This window comes from Mytilus edulis, chromosome 8 (genome assembly GCF_963676685.1).
Source record: "Mytilus edulis chromosome 8, xbMytEdul2.2, whole genome shotgun sequence".
Taxonomy (NCBI): Eukaryota; Metazoa; Mollusca; class Bivalvia; order Mytilida; family Mytilidae; genus Mytilus; species Mytilus edulis.
This window is the reverse complement of record NC_092351.1, coordinates 76,725,875-76,742,925: the sequence shown is the minus strand read 5'-3', so window position 1 is coordinate 76,742,925 and position 17,051 is coordinate 76,725,875. Positions and strand designations below refer to the sequence as shown.

Genomic DNA, 17,051 nt, shown 5'->3' with positions numbered 1-17,051 from the left:
CAGAATTGATGAACGTCATTATTTAATTTTTGATATGTCAATATTCACAAAAAATATGTAATTTGTAACATTTAAGCCATATAGAACAGATTATCAAAATTGTTTTTTTTCGTTGCAAAATATTGTTGGTGTGTGATAAAAGACTTGAAAATGTCTTAAATAAATTGTATGCCATTTCTTTATGAAAAAAGGGATTCAGTCATTTATGTTGCCTTGACGGCCTGGACAGCAACATCTGTGTCGTGTAAAGAAAAATGAACATATTCAACAGTATCGTTTTTGATTATATATATGCTTGACCTATATTCAAATATTGTGTAAAATTTCAGATCGTTCTGCTCGTGTTTAATGTTTGATGAGTAAATATGTAGAATTAAATTTAGCCATAATTTATGATTGCAGTTTACATAATAAATACTTACGGACTGAAAAAAAAAGGATTATAACATAATTTGTGTACCATTTTGTATGAAATTCATCATGTAATGTATGGCATAGTCATGAATTGAAAACATGTTTTTAGTTTTGACATTAAAGCTATATATTGAATAAGTAGTGTTAGTGCGTAAATATGATTTCAAAAAGTATTAATGAATTTCATACTAGTTCTATTTGAAATACAAATAACTATATGATGTTCATTTTAATCAACTGGGGGTGTTGCCTTGTCAACTGGAACAGCAATATGTGCTTCGTGTAGCGAACAGCAATATTCAATTATAAATTTCAAACATCTTAATTTTTAATCTGATGTATGCTTAACAAAGCTTCAATATACTTAATGATATTGTCAATTTTTCAGTTCGTTTTGTTCTTGTTAAACTGCTGATAAGCGAATAAACAGGAGTTTTATCTTTGATGGAAAATTATTTCAATATTAAGCTGTGTACATAATTTCAAAATTTGCATTAAAGTTTAGATAACAAATACTTCTCTAAATCAAACTTGAACTTGCTACTTACGGACTGAAAAAAAAAGAATTATAACATTAGGTTTATTACCATAGTTAACGAATTTCATTATTTAATATATTGATATGTACACGTCAAGTAATATATTGCGAAAAAAAGTCTTAAATTTTTAATATATAAGTTTTATAGAACAATTAATCAGAATTAAATTTTCTTTTGAAAGAGTAATGTTGGTGTAGTAAAAGAATCATTTGCGTTATTCGATTGCTGTAAAATCAACATGTCTGTTGTCTGGAGAAACAATTATTTAACCATAGACTTTAGACATTATATTTTTTTTAATTGTATGTATGTCTGACAAATACATATCCCAAATTATGTCAATGTTCATTTGATCAACCTGATCTTGCTACTTACTGTCTATACAAAAATATAACATTAGTTTTTTTAACATTATCCATGAACTTGAGATTGACAAAAGGTATTAAAATTACGTAGAGCAATTAATGTTATTGGGATCCCGGATTTGTTTTAATATATATAATTTTTTTTCTTCTAAAAACTCATACAGACGATGTATGGATCATTTAGGTGTTATATATGAAAGCGTACTTATAATGTTTGAATTTTAGTTTTCAGCACGTTCATTTTGTTGTTTCCTTAAAATACGTCTTACAAATGCCAAACATTAACGATTCATTCTGCATTTACAAATCTTGTACATGTATGATCGTACGTATTATGCTGTCGCAAAATGTGCCGATAAACCCAGACCAATGTGTATAATTATCATGTAGATTTTTGATCAAATACAAAGAAATATCGTTTGTATCAATTTATGATTTCTCTAAATTGAAGGGCGGTGATACCGAAAAAAATAAATCATAAGTCATAAGTAGAGGACTTACAATAAGTTATGAAAACGGCAAATGTTTTGGCCCTTAAAATTTAAAAACTGTCACACGTGTTATAATATGTTTATACAAGACACAAGCATAATTCTTACAACAGGACACAATTGCAAAACGTACGTTTAATTATAATAAAGGACTGCATAATTCAAAACATGTCTGATGTACATCATATGAGTAAGAGTATGTGAGAGTTTTGATAAGAAGTCCAGGCGAGTGATCAATCAAAAAATATGGAACAACTGTTTACACGTAGGGCAAACAAAAAGCTATCATTACTAGATGCAAGTCAAATCCCTATGCAAACACATATGAAATTAAGTCTAAACATGTGCAAATGCGTATTAAGGATCAAGTCTTGTTTTTTAAGATTTTGATAATGAAATTGTTGTATGAAGGAAATTTTAGCACCGGTAAACCAAATGTGTATTTAAATTTTCATAAAAAGTGAAAACAGTAGTCATGTGAATCAGATAAAAGATACATAAACACAACATACTGAATGTCACAACATATATATTGCTGCGACATTGAACTCTGTATAAAGATGCACATGTAGAAGTGAGGCTTGCATAAAGAAGATGCATGTGTTTCATGTCTTTTTTTTTTTTAAATTAAAATGGCTTTGATAAAGAGTTGTTTCATTGCCACTCATACAACATCTTTTATTTATTCAACTTTTCTATCCGTATATGATTATAGAAATATAAAGTATAAACTTACTGTTCAAGGATAGATCTAGTTTCTTCTCGCCTTGAACGAAAATAGATCCAATTAGTTGACAAAGATTAAGATTCAAACGACATAACTCGTTTGAAAAAAAAAGATTTTGAAATATGCATGTTACTCTTATCTTAACATGTCCTTGATTTACTTCTGTCTTTAAGTTAAATGTTTTATGTGATTCTATTTTTTTTTGGCAAATGGAAAAAATACACATGATAACTAATAATAAAAGAGTGATTGCAACACCACACAATATAACAACATTTCATAAAATTGTTCATTGCCAACGCGCTTTTTTTTTATTTTTACCAATGTTGCTGACAACTTACACCCAAAAAGACTGAAACCCTCTTAATTGATTGATGAGATATATGTTCGAAATTTATTTAAACCAACTAGCATCTAATGTCTACTGTGAAGTTATTTTATAGTTTCATATATTTCAGGATTGGTTTTTTTTTGCGGACATTCAGACATGTAGATAAATATCTTAATTTCCGAACAACAAAATAAGAAATTGACTGTATGTCAATATACATGAACCGACTGTTGCAGCTGATGGTGCACTCGATTGTTAATTCACAATTAATCAAAAGTATTAGCGAACCAGTGCTAGAAATTAAAACAATAATGTACTTGTTTGATGATACCAATGTATTTTCTTTTATTTATTTTCTTAATGAATTTAGAATAATCACGTTGTCAATGCGACGTTATATTTAATCGAGATTTAAAGTTATCACAAAGTCAATAACGAATTATTTAAGCACCACTTTTCAGTAACATATCCTTGAAAATGAAGATATTTTAAACTGTATCGCTTTTCAAATCCTATTAGATAGACTACTGAAATATATGTTCAATGTACATAAAACATCGAGTTTAAAATTGTTATTTGTTTGATTTGATTCACATGGAAATTAAATGATTATTTCTGAAATTTAAGTCTCTAATCCATGTCTTGAACAATCGTATATTTCAACATGTTCAACATAGTTATTGAACTATATGGTTCAGGTCAAATATTAAAGCCATTAAATATAAATATCGAGTCAACTAGAAAATCTAAAAGAATGAATGGATGGAAGGATGCACTAGATTAGGCGTCTTTAACAAACACAAAATATTTTAAAGCTTTTTGTTAATTCATTTTCCTTTCGATTCTACAATAACGTTAAATGCACGAGCATTGTCTGTTCAATCCTTTCAGTATTATCAAAATAATAAAAACAATAATGAATGCTCTATTTGCTTACTTCAAACAATTTTCAGATTTTGTACTGCGTGGTGGCTTAAAAAAGTAGTAACGTGAGAACATTAGACTAGCACATTCCGACAGGCAAATTATTTTTCATGGGAAGAAACAAAATATTGAAATTGAATCTTCTGTTTTAAATTGTTTATAAATGAAGTTAAACAAATTGTGAAACTAAAAAGGCATGTAATCGCCTCAAAAGGATTAAACGGAAACAACTGTGATAATAAGTTATTTGTTCTTCTTTGTTTTGCAAAAAGTCACTGCATTAACGTATTATATTTAAGGAGATGGATAAACTATGTTGATATCAAGAAATAAATTACTACAGTTATAGCTCATACGATATCTTATTGTCTATTTTGTTGAGTGTCCTTTTCAATTTAATTATTGGTCACTTAAACAAAAAGTTATACCACAAAAATACCGAACTCAAAGGAAAATTCAAAACAAGAATGTCCCTTAACAATGAAAACTTTGAACACATCAAATAGATATAGAGCATCTGTCATATTTCTGACTTGGCACATACCTTTTTTTGTGTAGAAAATTGTCGATTAAATAAATAATGTGTTCTATTATTTTGTATGTATAGACTAGAATCGAAAGGACGAGCTGATTGTCTGTCAGAACTTACCCACAATTAGAACATCTGTACATGTTTCCTTTTTCTTGTTTCTGTTTTTCTTCTTTTGATGAACATTTACTTTAGAAAATATGACAGTTTTGTTATACATTTTTTTGTGATATTGTACAATTTGAACGAGTACCTTGGAAAGTATGTTTATCTTTGTATTTGATGCTTCAACAGAATAGTTCCACGTAAATGTGTTTTCAATGTCAAAGATTCGTGTTAATTCAAAAACGGTTTTCATTTTCATGTCAATAATGGCTACAGTAGTATACCGCTGTTCAAAATTCATCAATCGATAAAGAAAAAAAACAAATCCGGGTTACAAACTAAAACTGATGGAAACGTATCAAAAATAAGAGAACTACGACACAACAGAGACACAACACCGAAACGTAAAACACACAGACACGAACTAAAGTGTAACAATGGCCATTTTCCTGACTTGGAACAGAGCATTTTATGAAAACAAATGGTGGGTTAAACCTTGTTTTGTGGCATGACAAGCCTCCCGCTTTAATGGCAGTGTTAATTAAAACATTAAAATGACAACAATACACGACAGGGTTACAATAAATACACAGATTAATGGGAGACAAATATAGGACAGAGAAACAAACGAATAATAACCATCCAAAATTAACAGGTTACAAATATTTGTATACACCAGACGCTCGCAACGTCCACTCAAAACTATGCTCAGATGTAAAAAGTTTGAAAGCCATAACAACTACCAAGTTAGAGATCGCCGAATATCAACATTTCCAAAAAGTTGTGAGCCAGGGTCATCCGCCTAGGAATAAAACATAATCATTATCAATAATAATACATAGTTTTGCAAACAGTAAATTATATAAAATGACTATATAGCATATATAAAAGATTAAACTGAAGTGGTGATTAGCTATAGAATAAAAACGAATACATTACACAATATCAGTCCTGTTAGCTATAGCCTATGCAACGACCAAAGTGACGTCACATATACATTTCTAAAACATGTTCCGAAAATTAAGATAATTTGGATAAAATAATAATTAGTTGTTTCATCTAGCTTTGTGGTTTTTTCTTCTGATTAAACTGAAAACCAAATTTAAACTAGTAGTGTACATTTCGTTGATCTAAAAATAAATCTACAAAATGAACTGGATGAGTAGTTATCCCTAAATACAACAGAAAAATACGATTTACAATTACAAACGTTAAAACATTTGTTTTGTCATGTTTTAATGCAAACAATTTAATCAATACAAGACTTGTGAAATATGAATAATACTACAGTGGCACTATATGACGGTAATGTGTGTCTTCATTTTTATGTTAAACTTCTTTCTCATTCAACTTTTTCAACTAAAATTTGTACAAGCGACGATATCAAAGGAATTGCAATGAGAAAGCATATGCATTTTTTCTACTAGTCGTTAATGGTGTTATCCATTTAAGACAAGTCAAATTTCAATTAAATAAAGAAAATAAGAAAAAATGTATCGCTCTGTCCGGTACTATATTTTTGTTCAAGAAGTTATTTCGTTACAGTTAGCTGTGCGTTAATCACAAAACAGTACCCACTCATTGGCTGCCAATTGTTTAATCGTATCTATTTTTCTATTATGTTCTTGATTGAAGATCTTTGAAACAAGACCAGGTCTGCCTCAACATTTAAGCTTGACTTATGCTGACTAAAATGTATATTTGTCAATCAACTATTCCACACTTTATATTAGCTATTAGATGTTTGTTTATATTGTTTTAATTATTATTTAGCGTTTTGGAATGGTTACTGTAGAAAACTATATTATTGCAGCAGACAACTAATAGATATAGGAAGATGTGGTGTGAGTGCCAATGAGACAACTCTCCATCAAAATAACAATTTAAAAAGTAAACCATTATAGGTTAAAGTACGGCCTTCAACACGGAGCCTTGGCTCACACCGAACAACAAGCTATAAAGGGCCCCAAAATTACTAGTCTAAAACCATTCAAACGGGAACACCAACGGTCTAATCTATATAAACAAAACGAGAAACGAGAAACACGTATATATTATATAAACAAACGACAACTACTGTACATCAGATTCCTGACTTAGGACAGGTGTAATGTATGTATATTTACCTAATATGATAGCTACCTATAAGTTGCTTGATGTCATCTTCCGTTACCGATTTATGTTGGAAAGATATAATGGGAAACTCGGGAAGAGAGTTTATGTGTAGTTTGTCGATCTCTTTTTTCAGATTATTAGTCTGTTGTATCAAACTTCCATCCTGTCGGGTCTTGTCTAGTTCCTGTCTCCTTCTGTCTAAGGTCTGTCCAGCAACAAGTACGGATTTAGCATCAGACAACATATTCATCAGCTTGTCTCTCTCATTCTTGGATTTTGTTTTCACCAAAACAATCATCTGAGCTACGGATTTATCAACCAAGCCTTTAATCTTATTGCTTTCATCGGTTATGGCTTTTATAACAGAATCAACGGCATTATCGAACGACTTCAAGCTATCCTCAATTTTTTTTTATATTTTGATTTGTCTCACTTGTCTTGGCACGAAGTTTGGTTTCATTATCCGCTTGTAATTTAGCGATTGCATCAACAAATTTCGAAAATTTATGACCATTGTGATTTCCTGTCACACAACTTGGACATGCCGGTACATTACATGTATTACACAATAACGTTAATTCTTCTTTGTGCTCACTACATTTAGATTTACCTTCCGGTATCAGGTCGGAAGCTTTTTGAAACTGATGATTTCTCGATAACTTTTGCCTATTATGTAACAACTTACAACTTTCACAATAATATTCCTAACAGTCTATGCAATAGTGTGATCCAGGGGCACTCATGCAAACTTCACATGTTTTAGAAGCAGCTTGGGCCATTTTACACTCGATCAATAGCACAGGTATGACATGTGATTGTATCACATGACAGATTATTCTAAATTTAAATCAAGAACGATAAATAGTTTTTTTTTAATTTTTGATTCACAAGTTATACTTCAACCATTTAAATATAATGTATTTTGTTATGCTACAATGAAATCTGAAATAAAATAAACATACTTATATTGTAAACGAGATAATGTGTGTATTGAACGTGTCCTATACATGTTCAATATCAGTAATCAGTAATAGTGTGTATTATGGAGGATCTCATCTGTAAGATAACAGATTGTGTATTTTAAAAGTTAAAAGTTTATTCATTTGTTTGATGTGTTTTTGCTTTGGAATTTGCCATTCAATTATCATGTGATTATTGACTTTTCGTTTTGAATTTTCCTTGGAGTTTAGTATTTGGTGATTTTACTTTTTATCCACCAATTTTTTTATGGGATAAATTTGTCCTCATAGTGAATGACATAAAACATAATGCAAGACAGTTTAACTGTTGAATACAAAAAGTATTATAAAGAAGTAGACGGATAATGACGAAATGCATTTCGATACATTCAAATTTTAGAATTGATTCCGTTAGTTATATTTCATATAAAACACCAAAGATCGTGATGTTCTTTCCAATTCTGTGTTTCTAAAACGTGTAACTTGTCAAATATTCCACAATTCAAGAAATGTTTCATTATGTATTAGCTGACTCGTTTGTACAGTCTTTTTCTGAGTTTTCCTTTACATTAATTAATAAATTTGATGTTCGGAAATCATGATGATCTATAAATACACAAACATACACAGATAAATAAGTTGGCCGCGATTTATTTATTAATCGATTGACTTTTTTAAAGTACGATTTATGAAATTGAAAATGTCTGTCGGTGAAAATAATCATATTCAGTCATATTTTTTCAAAACCTGTTACTTACCTCAAATATGTTGGCTTTTTTCTGTGTTCTTTCTTGATTTTGTAAGGTTGTCATGAGGTCAAAAGGTTGAAAAATGGAGCATTCACTGTTTTTATCTCCTTTTGAACTTGAGCAAAAAAGATGTCAACTTAAGTTCAAGGTTTAAACTTCTCAATATATGTATAAAAGCCTTATATGAAAAAATACATATATATATATATATATTGTCAACAATTCAGATTGGTTGACGCATTTAATTACAAGAATGCAGTATATATTGCTAAACTGTTTTCTGATGGGTGTGTTCGTTTGTTTATCTACCACAGTAGAATCCCAGGACGTTGGTACGTTACATTATTTTCAGTCAATTTACTGTGTGTTCATGTATGATCATCAACATTTACAAGAATTGTACGCTTTAATTCTGTTGCAGATTTGTGATATCTTACAATGTACTAATATCTCACTGAATGAGATTTTCAATAATTGCAAATTGACCAGTAGGATAAAATAGCTAGTTCATTATGTAATTGTGTATCCGTGCTAAAAGAATGCGTTTCGCTACAGAATTGCTTTTTACATGAACAAAATCCCACAAAATAAAAGAAAATTTATTTGCCTTGTCTCGTCTTCTTTATGATGTATTCGAATCCTTACAGCTTAATTGTGTTAATGTGCCTCATTACACAAGTTATGCTTCCTTATAAGCAGTCGTCCTTTATATATGACAGGCAATGCAAGCCATGGCAAACGTGTCATTTTTAAGATACAAACTAAATATGCAGAAGCTGATTGAATAGTGCTACATAAAAAAAAAACGAAATCACAATGGAGAAGTTAAATTATGTCGTTTGTCAATACATGTTTGCTTAACCGACTCTTTATCTTAATATCTAAATATCAATCAAGATATAAGGCGGATTTTTTGTTTTTCTTTTTTTTTAAAGTTCGATTGGTTTTAGTTTGGAAATTTAGTTTTTGAACATATATGTAGCATTGTCTGTATCATTGCCTTTATCTTTCACTATCAATCTTATTATTAATAATAAAAACATCTTAAAAGAATTTGATTTAAACAAAAATGGTCTGGTCGCGATTTGCCATTTTTTTACACATGTATGATCCACTTTGCGTAATTTAATGTATTCGGGTTGGTTTGTGAAATTATTATTTTATCATTATCTCGGCAGCAGAAACTAACATAACCTACTGAAATGATTTAACCCATTTCCTTCTCCGCCATCAATGGTATGCATATTGTAATATTAAGAAAGGGGACTAATCAAACTTCATGAAATTGAAAAAAAAAGTTGATTACGTAATCAGGTTAGTTAAAGTCATTATTTCTCATGTCAATGCTGTTCTTTAATTGCAATTCAATTGAACCCACTTCCTAGAAACAAATCGTTCTAATTTTGATGTCAATATGATTTTAGGTCCAAAAGGAGAAATGGGAGAAAAGGGTAAGTAGAACAATAAAGAATGTGGCTTTCACATACTTTTGAAACTCTATCCCATTGAATTAATGTTTTTATCTCAAATCAGAAACCTTTAATTCATTAGTTGTCATGTACTGCTGTATATTTGATAATTTTCACTTTCTTTATTTAATAGTCGTTTGAATTGTTTTACTTCAATATTCGATTGCCCCTACAGGCTGAGGTTTGATATATGTGTTGGTGAATTCAGAAAGTCGAATAATAGTTAATAATGATTAAGACTTTTTAGCATGATGGCCATTTGATATCTTAATGAAAAAAAATCCATTTGAAATCATAATACATGGTGTATCCCTGTATTATTTTTTTGAGGAAATACTGACAGTTACAAGACTTTAAACAAATTGGTACCAATTTACATTGCTATCGGTAACGTAACTTTAATGTCATCCTTTATTTTGAGATGCCATCGAACGCATTATATTGATACATTTAAAAATAGCATACTTACCATAAAATTTATTTAATTAAAGGGTCGAAAGGAGAAGTTGGTAAGTAAAATAGCATGCAACAACTTACCTTCATTTTGTAATACAATTGCAAAATATACCACCATGACCACGGTAACACAGTTATGTACGCTCGATGCACGTCTGTTCTATACAACACTCGCCAGTGCCGCTCGAATAAAAAGGTAAACAAAAGCCAAACATAATAAGCAGACGGGATGCATTGCATAGCGCAACAGTAAACTTGTGTTCTTAATAGTTTTAATTGATATTGGTGCAGCTTTTGTTAAAAAAATATCCTTTTCTTTCTGAAACTAACCATTATGTTTATTATTTCGTAAATAAATTATAATCTCAAGTCATTTCTTATGTTACTCTCACTACATGTTTGTCAAAGAGTTTTGTGCATTCAGATCATAATCCAAAAATTTCAATAACAAATAACTGGTATCCAAAGTCAAACGCCTGTAAAACAGTGATTGTCGTATTTTCAAGTATTACTTATTTGTTTTTCGTTAAATTTCTATACATAAGTAAGCCGTTAAATTTCTAGTTTGTTTGAATTGTTTTACATTAATTTAGTCGTTTTAGAGCCTTTTAAAACTGACTATGTGGTACTTGTTTTGCTCATTATGGAAGGCCAGAAGGTGACCTACAGTGAGTAATGTCAGTGTCAATTGGTATCTTCGGACTAGTTGTGTCTTTCTTTGTTAATTTATAAGACATATACAATATATGCCAATGCATAAACATGATTTAATACATAGTGTCCTTCTCTTTTTATGCTTTAAATGTATCCAAACCTTTACTAAATCATCATTGCGTTTTTTCAAGAATTCAAGAATTAAGTTAACAGTGCAGTATTGATGAATAAATAAATTGCTTTTCATGACTTTGTTGTATATGAATTAGTCATGTGGATTTGTTTTAATTTCGTCCGTGTTTTGATAGTTTGTGCTTTATTATGGGTTTTCACATTTCAAAAGCACAAGTGTTGATATATTTTTCGCTAACACGTTAATTTGTCTGAGTTGTAACTTTGTGTCATCTGCAATCATAATGTGTATTCCTAACTGTTAATTGAGGCACACTAGGACCACGAAAAATCAACAATTGAATAAGTATAACTTATTTTGTGGTAAAAGTCAAACTAATTTCCTAGTGAATTTATAAAATAGACGTTTTGTGCTATTATATCTTTATAATTGTAGGTCAACAAGGAGACAAGGGAGACAAAGGCGATGCAGGTATTTAGCACAATATATATATATATATAACATTTAAACTTAATTTAAAAATTTTGATTAAAGCATAATGTTTGAATACTCAGGTGTCGGATAAGTCAGATTACATTGTATACTCCGTATATGTGCAACCTCTTCTAAAAATACTTTTGCTATAATCTCCATGACGCAAACCACACATACGTTTCTTAAACAAAAGCATCACAAATCCTGAGTAAATATTATCAACAGTTTTTAGGGACAAGATTGCAACCCAATTGAAGTCTCTTAGACGTAAAGATGACTGTCGTTTTCATCAAAACCCAACTGTTCTTTAGAACGATTTTGAACTTTATGCAAGTACGTAAATTATGGTACGATAGCTTTTCTCTCTTTCAGGGCCAACATGATCAATAGGACCGAAGGGCATGACCGGTATGTACACGTTTCTTTCACTTGAGCTTATTTGCATTTCAAAGAAACCGCAGATTCTTTTAATTAAATGCATGATAAATATACAATTTTATAAGCTTTTCAAAAGATATATAAACTTTTTGTAGTTGAGGCTAAGAAACTGGGGAAGAACCAGGTTGTACCGGACACTTCCACAGTTTTGTGCGGAATACAAAAAGTTTATATTTTTGTTTCATTGACTTCATATAACATTTATACTTTATCTTTAATTAATGTATTGATAGCTTCTTAAATCGTAACACACATGTCAAACTTATATTCATCCACGAATAAATCCCTGATGTAGAGAAAGTGTTTCATGATGAAATAGACATTGCACAACATATAGCTGTGTTACTATATTTAAGAGATAATCATAACTAGTTGTAGAATAACATATGTCGTAATTATAATTGATATTCTACTATGTAAAGTGAGAAGATGTTCATTTACGACCAATACACTTTAAATGAATTATAAATCTGATTAAACATGTTAAACATGCTTCAACATTCTATTGATATCCAGCAGGAACGTTAACATAAACAAACGAACATGAATGACTGTTTTTTTGTCATATAACTTAATGTATGTGGTAATACAGTCATAACACAAAAACAAAAGCAGAATTTAGCGTTCGATTTGAGTTTCACTCGAATGCAGTTTGAAAAAAATCGTACTTAACGTATGTTTTTTTTTATTTCAGGATTGAAAGGAAATACTGGAGATAAGGGAAACACTGGTAATTAAAACGACATATACATTTTAATCTCTACTTTATTAAACTTTTTCATGTTTTAATTTGAGTGTCTCTGGCGAGTCTTAATAACATATACAGAGCAGGTCAGTTGCATTTGGTATTGTATCCATCAATTATCCTACAGTTAAACACATCCATCTAGTTTTATGTGACCCCTTAAATCGAACAAGAGTATGAATCTTTACAGTTCTTTTGCGATGTATATTAAACTGAACTGAAAACCCATTTTGTTCAGACATTAAAGAATGAATGAATAACACAGCTTGTCAATGTATTTTGTATATTTAGCACGTAAAATTCATTGTCCTAAAATTGTAGTTATCTTCTGTCATAACACAGTTTAATATATTCATAGTGTAGAGATGTTACGTTTTATACAAATGTTTGTACGACACAGTTGTAATAATTCGCTCTGATGTTCAGCTATTACACCACATTCCGCTATAAGAAAGGCACAGAGCATTTACAGACACTTAAATTTCTACTAAATGAAACAAATATATCTATCAAAAATGTGTTTATGCATATGGTACTTATCTTTCGTTTATTGATTAGTTTATTGATTTGTACATAAGGATGTTGGCTTTTTTTGAATTGTATAATATTTTGTCATATCTTTGCAAGCTAGAATTCAATATGGCTTGTGCTTATTTTTTTATGCTTGATAATTATGTGTTAGTACTGCATAGAACAGGAACTATATAATGGTGAATGCCTTGTTTTCAGGATCAAATGGACCTCAAGACAAAAGGACATGACGGGTATTTATATACACATGTTGCAATTATTGGAACACAATTTTTTTTTTATTTTAAAATGCATATCAGTCAAACATATCAGGCATATATACTGAATGTTTATAGTTCTCAAACTTGATTTGAAGAAGGAATTCAAAAATAAAAATTAAACTACTGCAGATAAAACTATCCTTTTGACGATTGTGAACGATCTCAGGTGTATTAAATAGACTCAGAAACGTCATTTAAAAGAAGATACGCTTTTGCATTCCCCAAAAAATTAAAAAGCAAATGATTGCTTCCACACAAGTTAATCTTATGTGAGGTAACAAAGAAAAGACTATACTAGTTTAGACTATGTACTATATATAATAAAGATGCAGCTAATGTATAAAACAATAATGGTTTTCAAATAATAGAAAATGTCGGTATCAGACTCTTTATATACACCTATGGTTAATGACTTTTAAAATGAACTAGCTGAATTCGCATTTTATATACACTGGTAAATATAAAATTTCAATCCTGGTATATATATGATGAGTTAACATAACCATAGTGTCATTAGAGAGAAAATTCTTCGATTAAAACACACTTGAAAGGAGACCTCTTTCAGCGGCACGACCCTGGAACATGTACACATGACAGTTGTAAGTAATAGCTGTATAAATATAAAAGAGAAGATGTTGTATGATTGCGAATGAGACAACTGTCCACAAGAGACCAAAATGACACAGACATTTACAACTATATGTCACCGTACGGTCGTCAACAATGAGCAAAGCCCATACCGCATAGTCAGCTATACAATGCATTTCAAAGATACTATAATTATTAGAATAAAAGGTCAAAGTACTTACAAAATATGTCATCTTGTAGAATGTGATTTCACAAATATATTATTTTCAAATTCGCAGTCCAAGTCAACGTAAAATCAGTTAAACACATTTTTCATGTTATAAATCCATTCCAACAATATCATTTTAAACACACACTAGTTTGCCTTTTCATTAAATTGAATAATACAAATTCAGCTAAATTTTGTTTATTCCCATCAACAGAGATTTATCACATTCATCCCAGACGTTAATAATACTCATGCACTTCAATTTTGATATTAAACAATTTATTGATACGGATGACTCCGCTTTAAAAGTACGATAAACCGTTACATCAGGGTGTAAAAAATGTGAAGTTGTTTTTAATTGAATTCAAAGATAGATTAAACGGTAGTTTTAATAGTGAAATGAACTATTTTTTTTAAGACTCGCCTAAATGTTTGTTGCATAGATGTATTTGACCCCAACAATTTTATTTAGATCATGCTGTATTAAAATTATATTTATAGAATCATTTATTTGTAAATACCGCATACATCTGCTCACCGTTTGAATATAGAAACTTGTCGATTTTTTAATATTGAGAGATATCCGAGATTTTCTAACATGTGTGATAAACAAGTATTTGGAGATGAATATCATTTTATTTTAGTATGTGAAAAGTATAATGACTTTCGAAAGAAATTTATCAAACCATATTGTTGAAGAAAAATTAAGACTTTCATTTTTTCATTGGATGACCATGCAGTGGTGTTGAAACGCCAAAGAACTGGTAATAGAAAGCTATTTGAATTTGATACATAGGACACTGAATCTTAACAAACGGTTCTATAAATTCAATTGTGAAAGAAAATCACAATACAGTGCATAATTCAACAACCGTCCATCGACAATTATTACCTGATATTCATTGAAATGATAACAAGTTATCAGTAGTTTTAAAGCAGGGCAGCCTTAAATTCTAATAGTTTATCAAGAAAGATTCAAAGTTTTACCGATGCAACGATATTTTACATATTTTGAGTTGACATGGCCTAGCGGTAGTCTGATCACTTCGAATCATGCGGCAACACGCTTAATCTTTAATCTCACATGGTAAAAAAAGGCTGTAAAACAATGATTGAGAGTTGACGAATATCATTATATCATGACATGTAACGCAGTGGATGTAGCTATAGATAGACAGACATTTTATACTGGATATTTGCTGCAAATTTTATATCAAAAGAATAGCTGTCACGTTCTATACTATTACTATATACATACTTAATCATGTTTTTCAAAGTTCAAACTCTGAATTGAGACAGCACTATCGCTCATCTTATATCAAACAAGAATGTGTTCATAGTTCACGGATGCCCCACTCGCCCTATCATTTTCTGTGTTCAGTGGACTGTGAAAATTGGGGTCAGAACTTTAATTTGGAATTAAAATTAAAAAAATCATGTCATAGGGAACATGTGTACTAAGTTTCAAGTTGATGTAACTTTAACTTCATCAAAAACTACCTTGACCAAAAACTTTAACCTGAACTTTGCACTATCATTTTCTATGTTCAGTGGACCATATAATTGGGGTCAAGACTATAATTTGGCATTAAAATTAGAAAGATCATATCATGGGGAACATGTGTACTAAGTTTCAAATTGATTGGACTTCAACTTCATCAAAAACTACCTCGACCAAAAACTTTAACCTGAAGCGGGACGAACGGACGCACAGACGGACGAACGAGGGAACGGAGGCACAGACCAGAAAACATAATGCCCCTCTACTATCGTAGGTGGGGCATACAAAATAATCTATTAAACTCTTAAATAAGCAGCGTGTAATGAATATATTCACCCATCCCGTGTGCAAATAGGATGAATTTGAAGGATCATGAGTGCACAGTGTATGTCCTGAGTGCACTAAGGAGGTCGGTCCGAGAACACAATTAATTCGTAGTGCATTTCTTTAAGAACACAAATGACAATTAAAAATATCCCACCTGCGCTTTCTCAATGAAATTGTTATAGTGTATTGTACTACGTTGTGCTTGTGGGACAAATTATATCAAAATTATAAAAAACTTCATCGCCTCTAACTCAAAATATAGACAATTTTGTGTTTAGGGTGTCTTGAAATCTTTTGACAGCTTCCGAAGTGCTAGTTTTTAACCTTTTTCAGCTGGACCAAATCACTACTTTTCTGTAAAATTCTGGACACAATTTTTTTTACAGTGTAATTTCACCCCCCTACTTACATTTGAGGCATTAAACATGGAAAAATAAATTTGGAAGGGATATAAAAATTAATGGCAAGTAACCCACTGTTAACACTAGGGACTAATCAAGGGAAGACAATTGTGGTCTCGGACCTAATAAGCGGTGTTCAGACGTACCCCAAATAAAAGATTGGATTTTTGTTCAAAATTAGCGCACATGCAATGCACCACCTTATCGGAGTCCTCCAAAAAGGTAAAAAATCCCCTGTATTGGTATGTCTGGTGTACGAAATCATTGTGTATATTATCCGTTTCATCTACAATATAGGGAAATGACACGGCCGGGTATTGTAAAGCTGTTGAGGGACTTTAATGTCAAATTCATATCCCCGGACGAAGAAATTACAAGTTTGTGAAAACACTGACATTGACTTATATTAGTGTGTTACCTTGGTTCTGGTCTTTCACGCTGTCAGAATGAAAGGTTGAGCAACTTGTGTGGGTTAAAAATGAAAAAAGGGGAGACCGTAAAAAAAAATAAGAGAACAGAAAATGAGCTTTACAAACGTGTCTTTAACGATAAAAACAATGTAGATTATTTAGATCATTCGAACTTGTGTAAATATTGAATATTAAGTTGTTAAGACTC

General features: G+C 30.6%; 1 protein-coding gene across 1 annotated transcript; it reads right to left on the bottom strand.

The window, feature by feature from the left end:
- Positions 1-421: 421 nt before the first annotated feature.
- Positions 422-7,354, bottom strand: LOC139486282 (uncharacterized). Its single transcript, XM_071271091.1, has 4 exons — positions 6,552-7,354; positions 4,441-4,509; positions 2,546-2,575; positions 422-965 (listed from the first exon to the last, which is right to left on the bottom strand). Exons 1-4 carry the CDS (start codon positions 6,836-6,838, stop codon positions 959-961), a joined length of 393 nt encoding a protein of 130 aa, XP_071127192.1. The 5' UTR covers positions 6,839-7,354; the 3' UTR covers positions 422-958.
- Positions 7,355-17,051: the final 9,697 nt, after the last annotated feature.